The sequence below is a fragment of the Onychomys torridus genome, chromosome 19 (genome assembly GCF_903995425.1).
Source record: "Onychomys torridus chromosome 19, mOncTor1.1, whole genome shotgun sequence".
In the NCBI taxonomy this organism is placed as follows: domain Eukaryota; kingdom Metazoa; phylum Chordata; class Mammalia; order Rodentia; family Cricetidae; genus Onychomys; species Onychomys torridus.
Genome location: NC_050461.1, coordinates 41,626,672 through 41,647,565, shown reverse-complemented (window position 1 = coordinate 41,647,565; position 20,894 = coordinate 41,626,672). Strand labels below are relative to the sequence as shown.

The following is a 20,894-nucleotide window of genomic DNA, read 5'->3' as shown; positions in this document are numbered from 1 at the left end:
GGAGATTCACACAGCCTCATTACACGGTTTTCCAAAGGGAAGGAATTAAAGGGGTGGGATACATACACACACACACACACACACACACACACACACACACACACACACACACACATATATATATATATATATATATATATATATTATCTGGGGAGCTTCAGCTATATAAAACATATATTCAGTTTCCATGTCTTTAAGACTGCTTTTACCATGATGGTGGCATTACGATCCTCACCTCCATAAATCCCATCCTTTACCAAGGGCATAGAAGCAACCCAGCAGGATCAGCCACTCCTGTCACTCACACCTCTCAGGCATTTCCTGTGCCCATCTGATCCACTTCAGCTTTGGTCTCAAAGCTAACAGCTCTTGCTATAGGTAACCCAACAAGTATCACCTCATTGGTCACACTTAAATGGTATTTCCAGAAGTAGATTGTGGTGGTATTGTGTTCCCCAAACTATTGTGCACCTTAATAAACTTATCTGGGGTCAGAGAACAGAACAGCCACTAGATATAGAGGCCAAAAAATAGTAGCGCACACACACACACACACACACACACACACACACACACACACACACACCTTTAATCCTAGCATTCCAGAGGCCGAGATCTATCCAGATCTCTGTGAGTTCAAAACCATACTGGAAAAGGGCAGGCATGGTGACTCACACCTTTAATCCCAGGAAATGATGGCAGAGAGCAAAAAGGTATATAAGGTGTGAAAACCAGAAACTATAGCCTGGTTAAGCTTTTAGGCTTTTGAGCAGCACAGTTCAGGTGAGATTCATTCTGGATAAGGACTCAGAAGCTTCCAGTCTGAGGAAACAGGATCAGCTGAGGAATTGGCAAGGTGAGGAAGCTGTGGCTTGTTCTGCTTCTCTGATCTTCCAGCATTCACCCCAATACCTGACTCCAGGTTTGTTTTTTATTAATAAGACCTTCTAACAATTTGTGCTACAGTAGATATTCAATGACATCCTAAGTCATGGTTAAAAGTTAACCTAGCTCATCTCTACTTCACAAAACCATAACCAGAGTCTACCATCGATTTTCCTGGCAAAAAAGGACAAGCTGGTGCTCCAGGCTCACTTGAAAATCCCACGAGCCTGCATACTCATAGTTACTGCAAAGACCAATTGTCTTCCCATCTAGTCCCAGCTGCACTACCACCTGGCTAATAAAGCCAGCTAACTTGCACATTCTCTGTCCCATTCCAAAAGGTTAGCTATAAAATACTAAGACATGATTTTTAAGTCTTAAAGATGTCTGAAGCATTTGCTAATTATCTCAAAACTGGGTGGTTGAAATTTCATTTTAGTTTAGCTAGCTTAGTTTAGATGGATCAGTGGATAGAGGGCTTTGCCGTGCAAGCATGAAAACTGGACTTTGGATCCCCAGAATCCACGTCAAAAAAGCCAGGCAGGCAAGGTGGCTACCTTTATTTAATCCCAGCCCTGGGGGTGGGGGGTGGGTACAAAGACAGCTGCTAGCTACAGTGGCTGGAATCCATGAGCTCTGAGTTCAGCTGGCAACCCTGACTCAATTAAGTAGGGAACAATGTGCACTTACATGCACATGCATGCACCCACACACGCACATATATACACAACCCCCCCACACACACACACACACAAAAAAAATATTCCTTTTCTTTCTTTTTTTTTCCAAGACAAGGTGTCTCTGTGTAGCTTTGGAGCCTGTCCTGGACTAGCTTTGTAGACCAGGCTGGCCTTGAACTCACAGATCTGCCTGGCTCTGCCTCCCGAGTGCTGGGACTAAAGGCGTGTGCCACCACCGCCCGGCCCTTTTGTTTTTTCTTTCTTTTACTATTGTTTCTACTTCTTCCACAGATGTCAGGCTTGACCTCACTTGATAAAACTGTCTTTGGTCAAGCTCCCGAGTCTGCATGAGCTCCAGCTTTTCTGTATCGCTATTAATTTTGGGGGAAAAAAAATTCCTGATAAACAACAAGTGTTCTCGCCATAGAGCACAGATAAGTAATCCCAATTGTATGAACTGAAAGCCCTGTGCAGTCATAAGTTGCTAATGCAGGGCTGTTGCAATTGCTTCCCACCCATGTTTAAAGGCCAAAGACAGCTAGAAATCACAGGGTCCCGTTCAACCAAGAAGCGCTGAGTCTCCCGAGTAAACCACTTATGTGCACATCCAACCTCTTATTGAGATCTGGTACTGCGCCCTCAGTGTCTGTAGTTTCAACATCAATCAATAACTAAGCTACATATTCTGTTCCTTGGTAATCCAGTCCTCCAGGCTTCCCGCAGAGCACACAAATGTCTTTCTCAATGCAATGGACTCTTTTCACTGCACAGACACAGTGGAATTGATCATTGAGCATTATGGTGTTCAGGTATTCAGCCCCCGAAGGACCATCTGCACAAATGAAGGCCATACTTTTTACAAGAGATGCTTTGGAATGAAAACGGAAGCAGCAGTTCCATGTGCTTCTCCGCATCTCTGCTTTCCCATAATAAACACTGAGCTCATCAGACAGAACCTCGGCCTGGCAAACCTGTTCTGCTCATTCTCCAGTACATTGCACCTCTGTACTTAGCAGATTACTACCATATGCCCAAATAGTCACAGGCTTCCATAGTAGCCTATGGGGTTCCTGTTTCATTTCACTTCTGTTTTCATCCGGAAAGATGAAAGAACCCACTGGCCTTTTCCTGGCCAGTGGGTTGAAGGTTTTGTGAGGACAAACTGTATGTTTGTGTTTGGCTTAGCTGTGTTCTCTCACCGTGACTATAACGTGAATTGCCCCAGCACTACAGGGGCAGGTCATCAACATGTTCTGGGCATTTTCAGGGAGAACATTGCTTTACCTAACTCAGTAGATTAGAACTGCTTCTCAGTAGTGGGCTTATCTTTACACAAGTTCATTCTCTGGGTGTGACAGGTGTAGTGCAACAGACCCTTTCATTGACTACAGCATTGACACTAATATCGACAGTGAATTCCGCTTCACACAGATACCCCTTTCCAGATGAAATCTGTTTTTACAAAGCTCTACATTTTACAACTTTTTACATGACTAGTTATTCAAAAATTATAATATATAAAGGCTTGCTAGACAAAAATTCCTTAAAAGCTTATTTCACCAATCAACTACAGTAGAGAAAGAATTAGAGTGGAGAGCACACTTTTATCTGTTTTAAATCACCAAAGTGATTTTTCAAAGGAACTGTCATCAAAGAAGTCACTATACCCTTCCCCAGGATATAAGCATCAACAAAGAAAATAGCATATGTAGGGGTCATATGCTAAAAGATACCAGGCTGGGAACTAGGAACAGGAACGAGTTGTAGAGTGCTTGCTTAGCACACACAAGATCCTGATTTGATCCCCAGCACCTCATAAACCAGGTGGATGGGGGCTGCCTGTAATCCCAGCACTCTGGCGGTAGAGGCAGGAGGAGCACCAGTTCAAGATCATTTTCAGCTCCACAGCCAGTTCCAAGCCAGACTGGGATACATAAGACCCTCCAAAGGAAGGAAAGGAGGTGGGGAAAGGGAGGAGAGAGGAGAGAGGGGGAAACAGCTTTCATTTACCAATATAAATCAATGTTCACAGAGCACCCCTTAGGTGCCATACTGCTTCCAGAACAAAAAGGCAAACTGTCAACATTCTAAGGTCAAATTAGGATAAATTCAAGTTCACCAAATACATATCCAAGATGGGAAATCTGACAGCTGCTCTACAAGGTACAGGACATAGCCCTGGAAGAATGTGGACTTCATCCAACCAAGGCTTTGGGTAAACAGCAGAAAGAGGAAAAATATATATTGTACATCTATATTGTACACAAGTCAAAGTTAGTCCTCCTAAAGTGTATAAGGGTCTCAGTGAAGAGAAGGCTAAGCCATATTACCTCTGGTATCACTAAAAAAAAAAAAAAAAAAAAAAAATCTGTAATTCTGGGTACAAATGTGATTTCTTTTTCAGTTTATTATGAAGCCCATTGGTTTTAAATTGTGTTATAAAAACAACAAAAACTGTATCTAATGTAACTAAGAATATAGCTGTCATGTAACAACATTCATAATAGATTTTTCCTGCTCCCTAAATGAGCATGAAAACCCACCAAGAAAAATACTTAGTCCTTAAAATTCAGTCATTAAGGAGTACCCCAAAGCTATGATCTGATATGGCTGTCACCTGTGATGTGTGGCTGTTGAAACATAAATTTAGGTTCATTAAGATAAATGAGATTTAAATTCAGTTCCTCATTTATACTAGCCACATTGTAAGAGTTCAATATGCCACTTATGGCTAATGGGTCATGAAGAAACCAGATGGACCGGGCTCCTCCTGTCATTGCTAAGAGCCCTACTAAGATGTTCTAACAGGGAGCATATAGAATCTTATTCTCGTACATTCAGGGAAAGGAGACTTTAGTTTTATAATGTGGATAGCAAAACTAACTCCTTAAGGTTAAGAATGGAGCTGTAAAATGTCATACCATGTAATATAAAGGATGATGGCAAATGGTCATCTTCTCTAAGGGCTTGAAATAGTGCCCCAAACTTTTAAGAGGCTTATAAAAGAAACACAAGATAGAATTTTATCTTTGAACTCTGTTTCTATTACAGTTGACAACTTCCCCGGCCTTTGAAATCTCTTGTTAGGATAGATCTATATTAAACACCATTAAGCTGATAAGAGGATATTTAATTAGCATAATCTTACATTCAATAAATTTAATTTTAAAATGTAAGTCATGCCATTCAATCTTGAATTTATTAGTATAATTCCAATACTGTTTTACAAGTGAACATAAAACAGTGCCAGCATTCTTAAGAGCCTAATTCATAAGTGAAAACTTAAGTCTTCAACTAATTCTTTGTGAACTGACCTGATATGTGTGTGTGTGTGTAGTGCTATATATTGTACTCAAGATGCTAAAGTGTATTTAGCCCATTGAATTTTAGAATTTAAAAGGCTTGATCATGGTCATCCAAAAAGACTTTAAAGTAATATTTAAGATAGTTGTTCTAGTGACCATACTATAGTCAATGTAGGTAATATTTCTAAAGGACTTAAGAGAAGATTTGATGGAAAAAGACTTCAATAAACAATAAATAAATTCTAAAAACAATAAATAAAAGGAAACATTCCTGGACATGGTAATATCAACTTAAACATGATTTGAAATACAGAATCCACAAATATCTACTCAAAGGAGCAGAGCGGTCATCAATCAAATGGCCTCATCCTCAGAAAATAATTAAGTCATCCACAGAAAGCGAAAGAGAGAGAGAGAGAGAGAGAGAGAGAGAGAGAGAGAGAGAGAGAGAAGGAAGCTTGGAGTCTAAATAAAAAACAAGACCTCTGAAGATAGACGTGACAGTGAATAAAATAGGAAAGTATTCAGAATTATAACACCTTTTATAAGTAGAGAGTATCAAGTTATATAAAAGAACCCTTAGCTCCCCCCCCCCCACACACACACCTTTCTATAGCAACACAAAGCTGGGCTGGTGGCTCAGTTGGCAAAATGCTGGGAATTCAAGCATGAGAATCTGAGTTCAGATTCTCAGCACCCACATACAAGGTGGGGCTTATAAACGAGCACTGGAGAGGTGGAGACAAGAGGTTCAATGAGAGACCTTGCCTCAAAAGAAAAAAAAAAAAAGCATATAAATAAATAAATAAAGGTAGAGAGCTATAGAGAAAAATACACATCTTTGATCCCTGGTCTCTGTATATGTGTATCTACCGGCAGATGCTCCTGAACAGACACATGGTCATAAATACACACACACACACACACACACACACACACACACACACACACACACACACCAAGGAAGGGAGGGATAGAGGGAGGGAGGGAAGGAACAGAAGGATGGAGGGAGGAACTAAGGAAGGAAGGAAGGAAAAATTAACCCTAGATCAGCAGGGGATAGAGAAGAAGTAGGAGGTACTAATGTGTTAATGTGAAAAGCAAGCTCAGCATGTGAGGACATCCAAGGGCCTGGCTTTAATTAGAATGTCTTCCACAGAACTCCAAGCTGGGTTGAAGGGCTTGAGAAAAGGCTCCATAAGACCGGCCTGTAGGCAAGTCTACTGTGTGTGTGTGTGTGTGTGTGTGTGTGTGTGTGTGTGTGTGTGTACGGTCTTGATAAATGACTGATGTGCAAAGGCCCAGCTCACTGTGGGTGGTACCAGCCTGGTGGTCCAGAGTGGTATAAGAAAGCAGGACGCAAAAGTCATGAAACCAGATTAGAAAGCAAGACTCCCCCCTAGTCTGCTTCAGTTCCTGCCTGGAGTTCCTGCCCTGACCACTTTCCATGACAGGCTGTGATAGGTCTGCGTGAAATAAACCCTTTCCTCCACAAACCGCTTTTATTCCATCAACAGAAAACCAAACGGAGACAGAAATTAAGCATCCCATCATTAAGAACACCTGAGAATACATTGAGACTACTCGGGGTGACCTGAGAGGACTTTGCGGGGAGGGGAAAGAATATGATCAAAATATATTGTATGAAAAATATTAAATAAATGGATAAAAAGAAAATGCTGGAAGATGTACATTTTTAAATATGCTTCAGGTGGCTGGAGTAATGTGATTCAATTATAAATACACTGGACTTTAAAAACCAGTCACAAAGCTATAAAATAGTACATAGATGGCTCCAATACAGCAGCCGCTAAGGAAGGAAGGGGCCTGCTGGAGAAGGTCTATCACGTGCACACGAGACTGTTCTATTGATGATGCGATACATTCGTTTCATTTAGTTTAACCAGGACCACCTCTGAGGAATTCCTATGACCAGATGGAATATGGCCAAACAAGGTATGTGCTCTGAAGAGCAGCCTGACCTTGGTCCCTGGGACCCAGTATCTCAGGGAGGCCAAGATGAAATGGATGGAGGTCCAGGATGGGCAGGTCTATGGGACTGGAGAATAGAACCGGGCTCAAAACTTGCCCAGATCATACAAAGAGAAACTTGAAAATTAAAATATAAAGTGTTATTTCCTGGTGGTGGCGGCACATGCCTTTAATCCCAGCAGAGGCAGATGCAGGCAGATCTCGGAGTTTAAGGCCAGCCTGGTCTATGGAGCGAGTTCCAGGACAGTTGCAGCTACAAAGAGAAACCCTGTCTCAGGAACAAACAAACAAACAAACAAATAAATAAATAAGCTGTCAGTATGGCTATTTCCACTAAGATTGGGAATGGAGGGAAGAAGATAGAAGGAAAAAAAATATATTCATGTCAAGTAAACAGAAACTATATGGTCCTACAGATAAGGAGTAAGATGATAAAGGGGCAGAAAAACAGATGCGTTTACTTCTAAAAGAAAAATAGATGGGGAAGTGATGCTGGACTAGCCATGTGAGGCTACCAATGAACCACTTATCCCTATGTGACAGGGCTCCTTTTTCAGACAGTCTTCCAAGCTCAGTTTATGGCTGAGACTCTGATGTTTGGTATCCATAGCAGTCATAAATACTCAGAGTATTCCCACTGGCTTCTAGGCAAGGAAAATGGAGGAAATTAACCTCAATTAAAGATCGTTTCAAGCAAAGTAAGCAATTAAGAGAAAAGGTAACTTCCAATTAATTACAAGGAAGAGTAGTACATGGCCTGCAGAAATATTAAAGACATTGGAGAATCTGATACCAAGAGAAGGTAATGTGAGTGAGCAACAGGCGGGACTCCAGAGGCCAGAAAGGAAACAGCTGAGGAGTGTCCCAAACATCAACCTTGCCCACATCATTTGCATATGTAATAAAGTGGGTGAGGCTGGAAACCAGCCCAGAGAGGAATTTTTCTTTGCAATAGACCTTCAGAGAAAGTTTTCCCCCCTACTTTTGCATGGAGGGTGCCTCACAAGGAAAGCCACCTTGAGCAGTGACTGCTGGGAATTCTTCATCATTCAAGGGTTGAGTTAGCAGGCTAACCTCTAAGCCATCTCCTTTCTCCTGACTTCTGTCAGTCATTCCCATGACATTAGGGTTCTTGAGGCCAGCTGAATCCACTTTTCTTCCATTGTTTGTTCAGAATCCAGCCAGGAAAGGGGGATGCTACTTACTGGTGAATCCTTGAACATTTCCTACACTAGTGACTAAGATATGAGAGGGGTTTGGGAAGGGAGAGATTTCTGTGTCTTCTGAATTAACTAATGGCAAACAAAGGAGTAACCAATAATAATAATGAATATATGGGCCACTTCCTATAGACACTTTGCATGAATTAAATGAGACATGCATGGCAGCCTCAGTAAAGAAATTACTCTTAATTCACATACAAGAAAACTGAGGCACACACATGGGTTAACGACTTGCCCACGATAGCATTAACTGTTGCATGGCAACATCAGTGTTTGAAGACAGTGTCTCTCCAAGGTGCAATGCTCCCCAAAACTGTCCTGTTCCACTTCTTTCTAGGCTGAGCTTGCTACGTGAAGGACAACCCAAGACTGAGAAAAAACAAACCACTTTATCTCAAATAAATATGTAATTGATAAGTGATTTATTTTTGTATATTGGAAGATAAAAATGAAAAGCTATTTCAACTTTATTTACACATATCAAACCATGGAAAACACCAGTGCATCAATATAGATGTAAACATAGCCTCTACACAGGATATCTCCAGCACAAACAGAATAGGTAGTCGATGCAGAGAGAATTTCCAACTGGATCTATAGAGAGAAGACTCGACAGCATCCCATATCTCATCCTGCTTAAGAAATAGAGGGGTTGTATGTTTTTATCTATGAGACCCAGAAGAGCACAAATGTTCCAAAACACACTACCTTAATTCTTAATGAAATCACCCATAACAGATCATAGTGGAAGATTTCTGATCTCTGGTGGTCACTGCAAGGATTCCCAACACCAACTGAAGCAGATTTACTCACCCCACCTTGCACGTGAAGAATAGCCTAGAATCTACATTTATGGGGTCTACAGAGACTGAGAAACTGTCAACTCATTCTACTTAGTCTTCCCGACAGTCAAGTGGGTTGGATACTGATAGCACAATTTGGCAAAGTAAAGAGGGGTGAAGTAATTTGTCTGAGATCAGAAAATAAACAGTAAAGATCAAGAATCAAGCTGGGGGTCATCTGGTTTTACAGATACGCATATGCAACACCTGATACAACCAAATCTAAGGCTGTCTACCAACATTCTTCTTTTGAATTATCACTCTCACTAACATGTTCCTTTGTCAGTATCCCCTTAACTTACTGCCAATTAGAAACCCTATCATCTACTGAATATGGCCTTAAAATATGCTTAAGTCCAACAATGGCACCATTCTGTTACTCTGGGTAATTTCTCAATGCTATCCCCTTGACAGGCTTCTGATCTTTTTTTTCTTTTATTATTATTATTATTATGATGATGATGATGTGTTTTAATTTTAAACATCAGCCATGGGTTCCCCTGTCCTCCCCCCTCCCGCCCCCAGCCCCACCCTCCCCCCAGCCCCTCCCCTCCATTCCCATCTCCTCCAGGACCAAGACACCCCCGGGGATTCATTTAAAACTGGTGGATTCAGTACAGGCAGGTCCTGCCCCCTCCTTCCAGGCTGAGCATGTGTCCCTGTGTAAGCCCAAGGTTCCAAACAGCCAGCTCATGCACTAGGGACAGGTCCTGGTCCCACAGCCTGGGTGCCTCCCAAACAGATCAAGCTATTCAATTGTCTCACTTATCCAGAGGGCCTGATCTAGTTGGGGGCTCCACAGCCATTGGTTCATAATTCATGTGCTTCCATTCGATTCGCCATTAGTCCTGTGCTTTTTGCAATCTTGGATTCAACAATTCATGCTCTTACAGTCCCTCCTCTTTCTCGACAGCTGGACACCTGGAGCTCCACCTGGGGCCTGGCTGAGGATCTCTGCATCCACTTCCATCAGTTATTGGATGAGAGTTCCAAGATGACTGTTAGGGTGTTTAGTCATCTGATCACCAGACTAGGTCAGATCAGGCTTTCTCTCGACCACTGCCAGCAGTCTACAGAGGATATATCATTGTGGATTTCTGGGGACCTCTCAAGCATTCTGCCTATTCCTGTTCTCATGTGGTCTTCATTTATCATGGTCTGTTATTCCTCATTCTCCCTTTCTGTTCTTGATCCAGCTGGGATATCCTGCTCCCCTAAGCTTTCTTTCCCCCAAATCTTGCCCTTCATTATTCCCACTGTTGTCCAGGTTGTTGGTGTAGATCTCATCCATTTCTCTGTCATTGGGTGATCCCTGGGTCTTTCCTAGGGTCCCATTTTCTAGGTAGCCTCCCTGGAGTTGTGTAGCAGTCTAGTCATCTTTGTTTTACATCTAGTATCCTCCTATGAGTGAGTACATACCATGTTTGTCCTTCTGAGTCTGGGTTACCTCACTCAGGATGATTTTTTCTAGATCCATCCATCTGCCTGCAAACCTCATGATGTCATTGTTTTTCTCTGTGGAGTAGTACTCCATTGTGTATATGTATCATATTTTCTTTATCCATTCTTCAGCTTAAGGGCATCTAGGTTGTTTCCAGGTTCTGGCTATTACAAACAATGCTGATATGAACATAGCTGAGCAAATGCCCTTGTGGTATGATTGAGCATTCCTTGGGTATATGCCCAAGAGTGCTACTGGTGGGTCTTGGGGGAAATGGATTCCCAATTTTCGAAGGATGCACCATATTGATTTCCAAAGTGGCTGTACAAGCTTGCATTCCCACCAGCAGTGGAGAAGAGTTCCCCTTGCTCCACATCCTCTCCAGCATAAGCTGCCTTCAATTTCTTTTTTCAGGGACTTAAAGTTCTTGTCATATAGGTCCTTCACATGCTTAGTTAGAGTAACCCCAAGGTATTTTATATCATTTGTGGCTATTGTAAAGAGTGATGTATCTCTGAGTTCCTTCTCAGCCTGTTTGTCTATTGTACATAGGAGGGCTACTGATTTTTTTGAGTTGATCTTGTATCCTGCTATGTTGCTGAAGGTTTTTATTAGCTGTATCAGTTCCTTGGTTGAATTTTTGGGGTCACTCATGTATACTATCATGTCATCTGCAAATAGGGAGAGCTTGACTTCTTCCTTTCCAATTTGTATCCCCTTAATCTCTTTATGTTGTCTTATAGCTCTGGCTAGAACTTCAAGTACTATATTGAATAAGCATGGAGAGAGGGGACAGCCTTGCCTTGTTCCTGATTTTAGTGGTATTACTTTGAGTTTCTCTCCATTTAATTTGATGTTGGCTGTTGTCTTGCTGTGGATTGGACAGGCTTCTGATCTTAAAGGCTCATACTTACTGAATTTTACTCTTACCAAAAGTAGACATGAATCATCACTTTCCATGTTAGTGTCCATAACAGGCATTTAATCTCAATAAATACAACTTCAAATTAGACATTAAAAACTTGATGAGGCAAAATAATTTCAATGCCAAGAGTTGAAAAGAACGACATTCACCAGTTAGTGGTGGTGCATGCCTTTAATTCCAGAATTCTCAAAGCAGAGACAGGTGGATCTCTGTGAGTTTGGGGCCAGGCTGGTCTACAAAGAGAGTCCCAGGACAACCATAGTTGTTACACAGAGAAATACTGTCTCAAAAAAGAAAAAAAGAGAAAGAAAGAAAAGAAAAGAAAAAAAGAAAAACATCTACATTCAAACTCTGGCTTGTATCTTATTAGTTGAATCTTTATAGTCAATAAATTTATCTTTCTTCATATAAAAATCTGACCATCTGCTATACCAGGATTCTTTTTCTAGAACACTCAGATGCCACTTAACAACAGAGACACCTTCTGAGAAGCCATAAGACCCCTAAAGCATAAATTAAGTAATATAGCTGTGTGAGACTGACTACTGTACACTTTATACGGCTACTAAATAAAGTAATTGTTCTAATTGGACACGATGACACTCGTCTATAATCTCAGCACTCTGTGGATGAAGGATGAAGAAAAGGTAAAGGCCAGGGCCTAGGGAGAGAGTTCACAAGTTACTGCTCATGGAGAGGACTTGGGCTGGTTCCCAGTATGTACATGGCAGCTCACAGTTACCCATAATTCCAGTTCCAGGGGATACAACGTCCTCTTCTGCCCCCATACACTGCTACACACATGGTGCACATACATTTACAAGGGTCATATACATGCACATAATAAAAATAAAGGGATTTTTCTGGTTTTTAGGTTTTTGTTTTTAAAGGAAAGCATTAAAGGCTTGGGTACATAATAAACTCAAGACCAGCCTGGGCTATAGGGCACTTACCTTTAAAAAGTATATTCCTTAATTCCAGCACTTGAAAGGCAAAGGCGCCGGGCAGTGGTGGCACACACCTTTAATCCCAGCACTCGGGAGGCAGAGTCAGGTGGATCTCTGTGAGTTCAAGGCTAGCCTGGACTACCAAGTGAGTTCCAAGAAAGGCGCAAAACTACACGGTGGGGGGGGCACCCTGTCTCGAAAAACCAAAAAAAAAAAAAAAAAAAAAAGAAAGGCAAAGGCAAGCAGATTTCTGTGAGTTTACGGTCAGTCTGGTCTATAAAGTGAGTTCTAGGCCAGCCAATGCTACATAGTGAAACCCTGTCATAGATAGATGGTTGGATGGATGGATGGATGGATAGATGGATAGATGGATAGACAAATAGATGGATAGATGGATAGGTAGGTAGATATTTACCCCAAGAACTCTTGAAGATTGAGGGATAAGAGTCTTAGAAATAGAGAGGGGAGAGAAATCAGAGAGAACACAGGATAGACTCGGGTGGGCCTGGATCCTTATCCACCAGCCCAGAACTTTATTCCAAAGGACTATTATATTATATTAGATTATTATATATTAATATATTATATATATATATATATATATATTATATTAAATTATAACAATGCCTAGGAGTGGAGCAAAAGACCTCCCCCTTACTAGTTAGTCACCTAGTACCCAGGCCCATAGACCAATCAACCTCCTATGCAGTCCTGCTGGTTAGTCAGTAGGAAACCTAGTGGGCTTCAACAGACAGACAGACAGACAGACAGATCTCCAACAATCTTAACACAGTATAAGATATATATGTTAGAGTAAATGTTTGACAATCAGCAGTTGTCAGTGACATTATCATAACTGCTGTAAGGCTCACACCACGAATATCTGTGAATGGCCTGGTGCAAACAGCAGAGTGCAGTAAGTATAAAGAAGGCAAAAACTTCTATTTACCTATTCTTTTGGTAGTGCTGAGGACTGAACCCAAGACCTCACCCAGGGTGAGTGCTCTACTGCTAAGTACATCTCCAGTTCCAACTTGCAAGAAAATAAACTTTGGATTTCAATCTTAATTTCTGATAGAGTTGTACAGGTGATAGACTGTCCTTTCTTTTTCTGACACACAAAAATCTACATAAGTGCATGTGCACAGGAGGACACACACACAGACACACACACACACACACACACACACACACACACACACACACACACACGTTTTATTTTATTTTGATACTGAGTATTCTGACCTGATGCTGGCAGACTTTGCTTTCAAATCATTCCATCTTTGGTTCATGTCATCCAGTCGATGCTGAAGCATTGTCGCCTCCTCAGAATTCCCCAATGCTTTCACCATCTTCTGCCTGTTGCCATCGATGCTTTTAAATATGTCATTGTGCGCATCAATTTCGGCCTGGATGTCCTAAAGAGGAAAGAAAGCAAAGAGATGATGCAAATGCTAAAGGTCACTGAGACATGCCGTGGGATTTCTGCAAAACTACCTTTGTATTCGCAGAAGAGTTGTTTTCAATCGAAACAATTCGTTTTACCATCTGTAATATATAACAAGACCAAGTGTTCCCACAGCTCCGACACTGAAAATAACAGCCTTTAAATCTTCAATACATTGATTCCCATGTCCTAAAAGTGGAATTTATCATAATCTACATTTCATGTATTTGCCTACTTGATGTTAGTATTTCAGGGTGAGTCGGCAGCTTTTGAAATTTTATAACTATTAATACAAATCACTAAATTTTGCTTAACATTCAATGTGATTATTTCTTTCTACTCTTTATACATGGTCAAAAAGCAAGATACCATGTAATCTTGGAAGGTTTTCACATTCTCACAAACTTGCTTTCCCTAGGTGGGTCTGCCCTCTGCATCACATACAATATATTCCAAAACTTTTGAAGAATATTCATATGTACATTTATCTTCATTAAGAAATAAGGAGGAAAAAATTTTTCTTCTATCAAATAGGAAGATAATTTACTTGATGGGAAGAAGAATAAAGTGGAAATTAACAATAAAATTTCTTACACAATATAAGGAAGCACATGGCAATTTACATCTAAAGCTGTCAAACTATTGTCAAAGTATCTTAAGAACATTAGTGCATAAGAGCACTCAACAAATTGCTTGCTTTAAAGTGAAAACTATAATACACTAGTGGTAATAAGCAACTGAGTTTGAAAACCAAGGTACCAAAGTATACGCTATGTTTACTTAAATTTTAAAGCTACTTTTCAAATTATTATATACACTTGTATGTAAGACAACAGAAATACATTAAAAATTTGAGAAAAAATCAGAGTAATATAATCTTCACCTAAGGGGGTGGTAGAAAAATCTGAGTTTTCTTCTGTGTGTATTTCTCTGAATTTTGAAACGTTTCTACATACCCTCAACACTTTTAGTAATAGACTAAGACTATAATAAGTAATAGTCACTAAGAATGAACAAATGACTATGAAATTACTAAAACAGGCACCAGAGGGGGCCATACAGGTATGGTCCTCCTCTCCATATCTCATAATGTAGATGAAGCATTGTGCAAGAACCTTAGACAATGAATCTCAATTAGGAAGAGGAGCGTGTACTCTTCAATACTAGTTTCCGGCCCTTCTCAGCTGGTCTTCCTTTATAAGCCTATTATAATGCTCTGAGGTTTTGTGCCTCCCAACCCCATAGACAGATTGAAATTGTACTCCTAATGTGATAGTATGAAGAGATGAAGCCTTGGATAGATGTCTGGTCCTAAGGTAGCATCCTTTTAACAGGATTAATGCCCTATGGAAAAGAGGCCCCCAAAGGCTACCTTGCCTTTTCTACTATGAAAGGACATAATATGGGGGGGCATCACCCCTGAATCAAAAAGTGAGCTCTCACCAAACACCAAATCTGTGGGTATCTGATCTGAACTTCCCTATCTTCAGAATGGGGAGAAATAATTTCTACAGTCTGCAGTCTGATTGTATCATGGAATTTTGGTACAGCAGCCCAAACTGAGATAGCCTCCATCTTCTTGAGGTTCTCCAGTTCTAAATGAGCATGGGGGAGATGCAAGTAAAAGGTCATTGACTGTTCAGAACCAGCAATCTGACAAATCTGAGGCCAGTGTGGGTTTCCTTTCTGAGACCCTGTCTTTTTTTTTCTTCCCACTACTTGAATCATAAAATCTGCAGTATCCTTGAGTATCACCTACATATCACATATAGATCTGTATATAAAACTTAGAAGATGAGTTCTGCAATGCTGTAGATCTATATCATCACCACATTTCTCAAGACACTCAATGGCACAATCAACAAGGCCTCTCTTTGCTTTCCACTGCCAAGAGAACTTGGCCTCACATTCACTGCACAGATTCCTAAGCATCAGCAGACCACACCTAGAGTCACAACATAGCCTCAAGCCACAACATCCTGACATGAGATCTGTCTCCTGACTACTGCTTTCCTTTATAGTCAAGATACAGAAACACAGACATACAATAGGATATAGAAACACTTCAGTGTATTTCACAAATGCACCCTGTAACGTCAGAAGTTTGGACACTTCAAGTGTGAAGCAAATTTCTCACAATCATGGCAGGTGATATGTTTTCCAATTCAGTAAAGGTGGTGAATGGGATAAAATAGCAAGGCTGTAGAGAATGGGCTTGGCCAATAAAGACACACGGCCCTGAAATCTCTACAGGAGAGCACTACAGTGATGCCCATGCAGGAATAAGGCTTTCAGTGTGTGGAAAGCCCTTCCATACACAAACAACATCAACAAGTTGAAAAATCAACAACCAGAAGGTGATCAAAACAAAAGAAATCAGCATCCATTATTTTGTTTTATTTATTATTTGGTGGCATATTCTGCCAAAATGGCCAGAACTAAAGAAAAAAATTACATTTCTTCTGCATCCTTCACAGCCTCTGTTATGCAGAGTAAGCCTTACATAAAACAAAATAGGTGATATGAAGACCAATGTCATAAAACAAATACTCGTGCATTTTTTCCATGCAAGCCCATTTTGACAGATTGGCAAATTAGCCACTGTAGTGCCAGAAGAAAGGAGGTCATGGATTGGATGGCAAAGAGGTAAACAGTTAGTTCAATTTCCTCACTTACAAGTTTTGGATATGAGGAACATGAAAGCATTCAGAAGCCTGTGTGGTCGAGTCCTGTTTCTCACTGGAAACTCAGAATTAAATGAAGTTAATGAATCATGCTCCTTGGTAGATAGCTGTGCAGTGATTCGATGCTTTTAACATCAAGATGCCAGCACAGAAGTCTGTGAGGGCACGACCCTCAAGTAGCATCAAATGCTAAGATAAATCAGACTTCCATAAAGGAAGGCTCACTCTGGTGCCCATCCGGGGAGATGGGCCCTATTCATGCTTACCACTTTCACCCTGCAAGCTCTTCAGAAGGTTAAATAGCACTAAATGGTGACTGATAATTAGCAAGGGACTGTAATCCATCTAGAAGCACAAAGCAATTCTCTTTCAAACTCTTAACATGAGCCAGTCATGTGCACACTGAGCTCAGAGCAAGACAGTCAAGTCGTTGAACTAGTATCTGCAAATGGGGCAGGGAAATATCTTAAGGATGCAGGCAAAGGGCCTAAGCATAATGTGGAGGGTTAAGAAGGAGGATGGGCTAGGAAAAAAGGACGACTCCTTTTCCTCTTACCCAAACATCATCAACTGCATAAGATGCAAACTCCATCACAGCTCTCCAGAACAAGGCTGCAAAAGCTAGGCCAGGTTTTCTGATGAGCAAGCAGTGCTGCTGTCAATACCACCCACTACCTTGGTCCATTAGTACCAATGGCATAAAAAGAAAGGCATTGTATATGATATCTTAGTAGCAGTTTTGCCCTTAACTAGACATTCCTATAACAGAGATATAAACATATAAACAAAGATATTATGATGGATAGCACACAAGCACACACACACACACACACACACACACACACACACACACACATACACATTTGTCTGTGTTGTTTCTGATTTTGCTTTTGAGATAGGGTCACTATGTATCTCTCTCTCTCTCTCTCTCTCTCTCTCTCTCTCTCTCTCTCTCTCTCACACACACACACACACACACACACACACACACACACACATACACACACACACTTGTTTGTGGTGGTGTTTCTGTTTTCACTTTTTAGACAGGGCATCACTACGCATTCTAGCTGATCCTTCCTCCCAGCCTTTCAAGTACTATGTTTACAAGCACAGACCACCATGCCCAGATATATTTTGTCTCCTATGTCTTATGAACAATAGCAGCCTAACGGTGTAGGTAAACATGTTCCTTTAGATCAGCCCAACAGAACTCTGTGAACATTCTGACAGCACATAATACCACCAGCCAACCTCAACAGCTAAACCCTTGCTAGACTAGATGCATCCTCTTTGAGACTAGTTGACACAACTTTATTTTTGCACGGTTTATTTCTCTAACCCTATATGGCTATAGCAATGTTTCCTCAGAAGAGTGTTGATCTTTGTCCCGAAGGTGGAAAAGTGAGGTTGGCAATTACTTCCCTAGCCTGTCCCAAAGCTTGGGTTAAATAAACAAAGCAACTCATCAGAGGGAAATAAATCCAGCGAGCCTTGTAAAAGTCACGCTGGATCTGAGAGAAAGTGAAGACAGAGGGAAAGAAACACCTGAGGTTTATCACCAGAACCTTTTGTTTTAAAGATGAGATTCATAACTTGAAAAAAAAAAAAGATCCAGATATTTTCCAAATAAAAATAAACAAGTCAAGTCAGAAGCATGTTTTCACAGTTTGTAAGTTGTAATGTTATTCAATTACTTATTGATTACAATTATGCTATTAATTAATATGACATTTTCTTCCAACAATTAGTCATGCAACTTTCAATCAAGCTATTGCATCATATTTTAACATTAGCATCTCATTTTGACAGTTGGGTTCACAGTACTGACAGAAACCTTTACAAATTCAGAAATCAATTTAAATAATGTTCTTCTCCCCTTATTTATGATGTAATGCATGTTAGATCATGGAGTAGAAAAGCTTTTGTTCTAGTTTGCTTTGTGTTCCTTGGGCAAGACACTGACTAAAACCAACTTGGGGAGGAAAAGGATTTATTTCAGCTTACCACTCCCAGGTCACAATCCATCCCTGAGGGAAGTCAAGGCAGGAACCTGGATGTGGGAACTGAAGCAGAGACCCCCGAGAAATGCTGCTTACTGCCTCGTTCCTCCTGGTTGGCTTGGGAACCAAGCATGTGAACCCCCCCCCCCATAGATTTATGTATTTCAAACTGACTGGAGAGGTTTTGAAATGCCATGGAGACTTTAAGAGGTAGGGTCTCTCTGGAGGATGTAGGTGACAGGCTTGAGCATGATAACCTGGCCCCACTTCCCCACCTCCAATCCGGCTTTTTCTGCTGTTGGACCTGCTCATCTATGAGCAAACCATCCTAGCTAACTACCACAAGGAGGGAAGAGAACCACTCTGGCCGTCATGCCTTCTCCAACACGACAGAGCGCTACCTATGAACTGTGGTTCTCTGATAGCTTTTAAAATATTAGCATCATGCTTAAGGAAGTAAATGGCATAAAGACACATTATATGGTTTGTGACTGTGTTGTCACTAGGAAAAGCATCTTCCTTTAAAAAGTCACCAAGAGAATGCTGCCATCCAGACACATGGTAAGGGACCCTCGAAGGAGACTATAATCCACCACATTGTATCATATGCTTCAAAGCTGTGATAGGAGAGTTTGAAAATCTGAATAGCAACAAAATGATAAATGTTTCGGATGATGGATGGCTTAAAGAGCCTGAGTTAATCATGGCATAATATATAAATGTAGCAATATGTCACACGCCACCCCATAAAGATGTATGATTATCATCTGTCAATTAAAAACAAAAACAAAACCCTTAGAATGGCCATTATCATTCATCATCTAGCAGCAGGGCTACAAAAATTAGTAAAGGTGATAGTCATTTAAAACGTCACTGAGCTAAACTGCCCATTACTCGGTCCTCTGTATAATTAAGGGACAGAAACAACCATACACAATGCAAGAGGCTCCAGCAGGACAGCATGTCACCAAAGCCATGATGCTCCCTTTATGAAGTATGTGCAAGGAAAACACTGGTGAATATCTATAAATGTGAGCTCATTGTGCAGTCATCCTAAGGCTCACGCATATGACTGCGTGTGATTTAAGGCTAACAGACAGACATGCTCGTTGGCAGCTCCATCTTATTGTAAGGTCCTTGTCCTCCAGTAAGAGGTTCCTCCTCTTACCTGATTCTAAATATCCAAATAGCCAGTATGGTTCCCTGATCTTTAGTGAGCATCTCTATGTATAACAGAATACTTCCTGCCTCCTGCATCACCAGGGTCTCCTAACATGGTGGTTCCAAGTGCTGTCTGCCCACTCTGCTGGAAACCATGATCCTGGAACATATCTTGGGAGCAGATGTTCAATCATTTGCAAGATTCAACTATGATGAAAACAACAACTAAACCATTTGACTTCTCTAAACATAAATGTGACTTCCTCTTCCTCTCCACAGACTGCTGCTTCAAAAGGCAGGCAGAAGGTGTGCTTTCGGCCCGTTCAGGACTCTTAATTATCTAACAAGTTTGTCTCTCACTATTAGTCATCACTAGGTAACCTACCAAGCACTGATCTCAGTTACCAAACACATCATGATCTGGAGCCACTATCCCAATATTGGTTCTTGGATTCATTAAAGCCAGAAATGGCTTCAAAAATAGAGCAAAATCAATGTTTGGCTGTGATAACCTACCATCTGATTGAACAGTTATAACTGCTGTTATGAAAAGGATGACATCACTAAGGCAAGTGTTCAATCCAGAACCAATATTGATGAGGAGAGAACTAAGGGAACTGAAAGTAAAAGGAGTCCATCATTGCACAAGGTAAATCCCCTTCTGTATCCCATGGAATAAAGGGAGTCTACCATTGCACATGGTAGGTCAGCTTCTGTATTCCATGGAATAAAGGGAGTCCACCATTGTACATGGTAGATCAGCTTCTATATTCCATGGAATAAAGGGATTCCACCATTGCACATGGTAGGTCAGCTTCTGTATTCCATGGAATAAAGGGACTCCACCACTGCACATGGTAGGTCAGCTTCTGTATTCCATGGAATAAAGGGACTACACCATTGCACGGGGTAGGTCAGCTTCTGCATTCCATGGAATAAAGGGGGTCCACCATTGCACATGGTAGGTCAGCTTCTGTATTCCATGGAATAAAGGGGGTCCACCATTGCAAGTGGTAGGTCAGCTTCTGCACCCCACGGGGCAAAGGGAGTTGAGTCCACCATTGCACATGACAGCATCAGCACCCATAGCTTTCCAATTACAACAGTTCATACTTTTCCATAGAAATGGCAGAGCTGCTTTCAGAGTCAGAGAAAAGGAGGTAGCTAAATCTGAGAGGTGTGAAGTGGGGAAATCTTTCCAGAACCCCAGCTTTCCTGGCAAGGACTTAATGGAGCATAAGCTCCACAAATGAAACAGCTCTGTGAAAACAGACAAAGGATTTTTTTAAGGCATGAGTTGGGAAAATGCACATTCATAGATGATGACTTCCTCCTGGTTAAACACATAAAGGTGTCACT

General features: G+C 41.1%; 1 protein-coding gene across 5 annotated transcripts in view; it reads right to left on the bottom strand.

The window, feature by feature from the left end:
* Utrn (utrophin) overlaps positions 1–20,894 on the bottom strand; it is a 495,948-nt gene that overhangs the window by 143,376 nt on the left and 331,678 nt on the right. For all 5 annotated transcript variants that reach the window (XM_036169031.1, XM_036169034.1, XM_036169032.1 and 2 more), the window contains one exon: positions 13,486–13,658. In XM_036169031.1, coding sequence (XP_036024924.1) covers positions 13,486–13,658 — 173 coding nt within the window. The remainder of the gene's footprint in view (positions 1–13,485; positions 13,659–20,894) is intronic.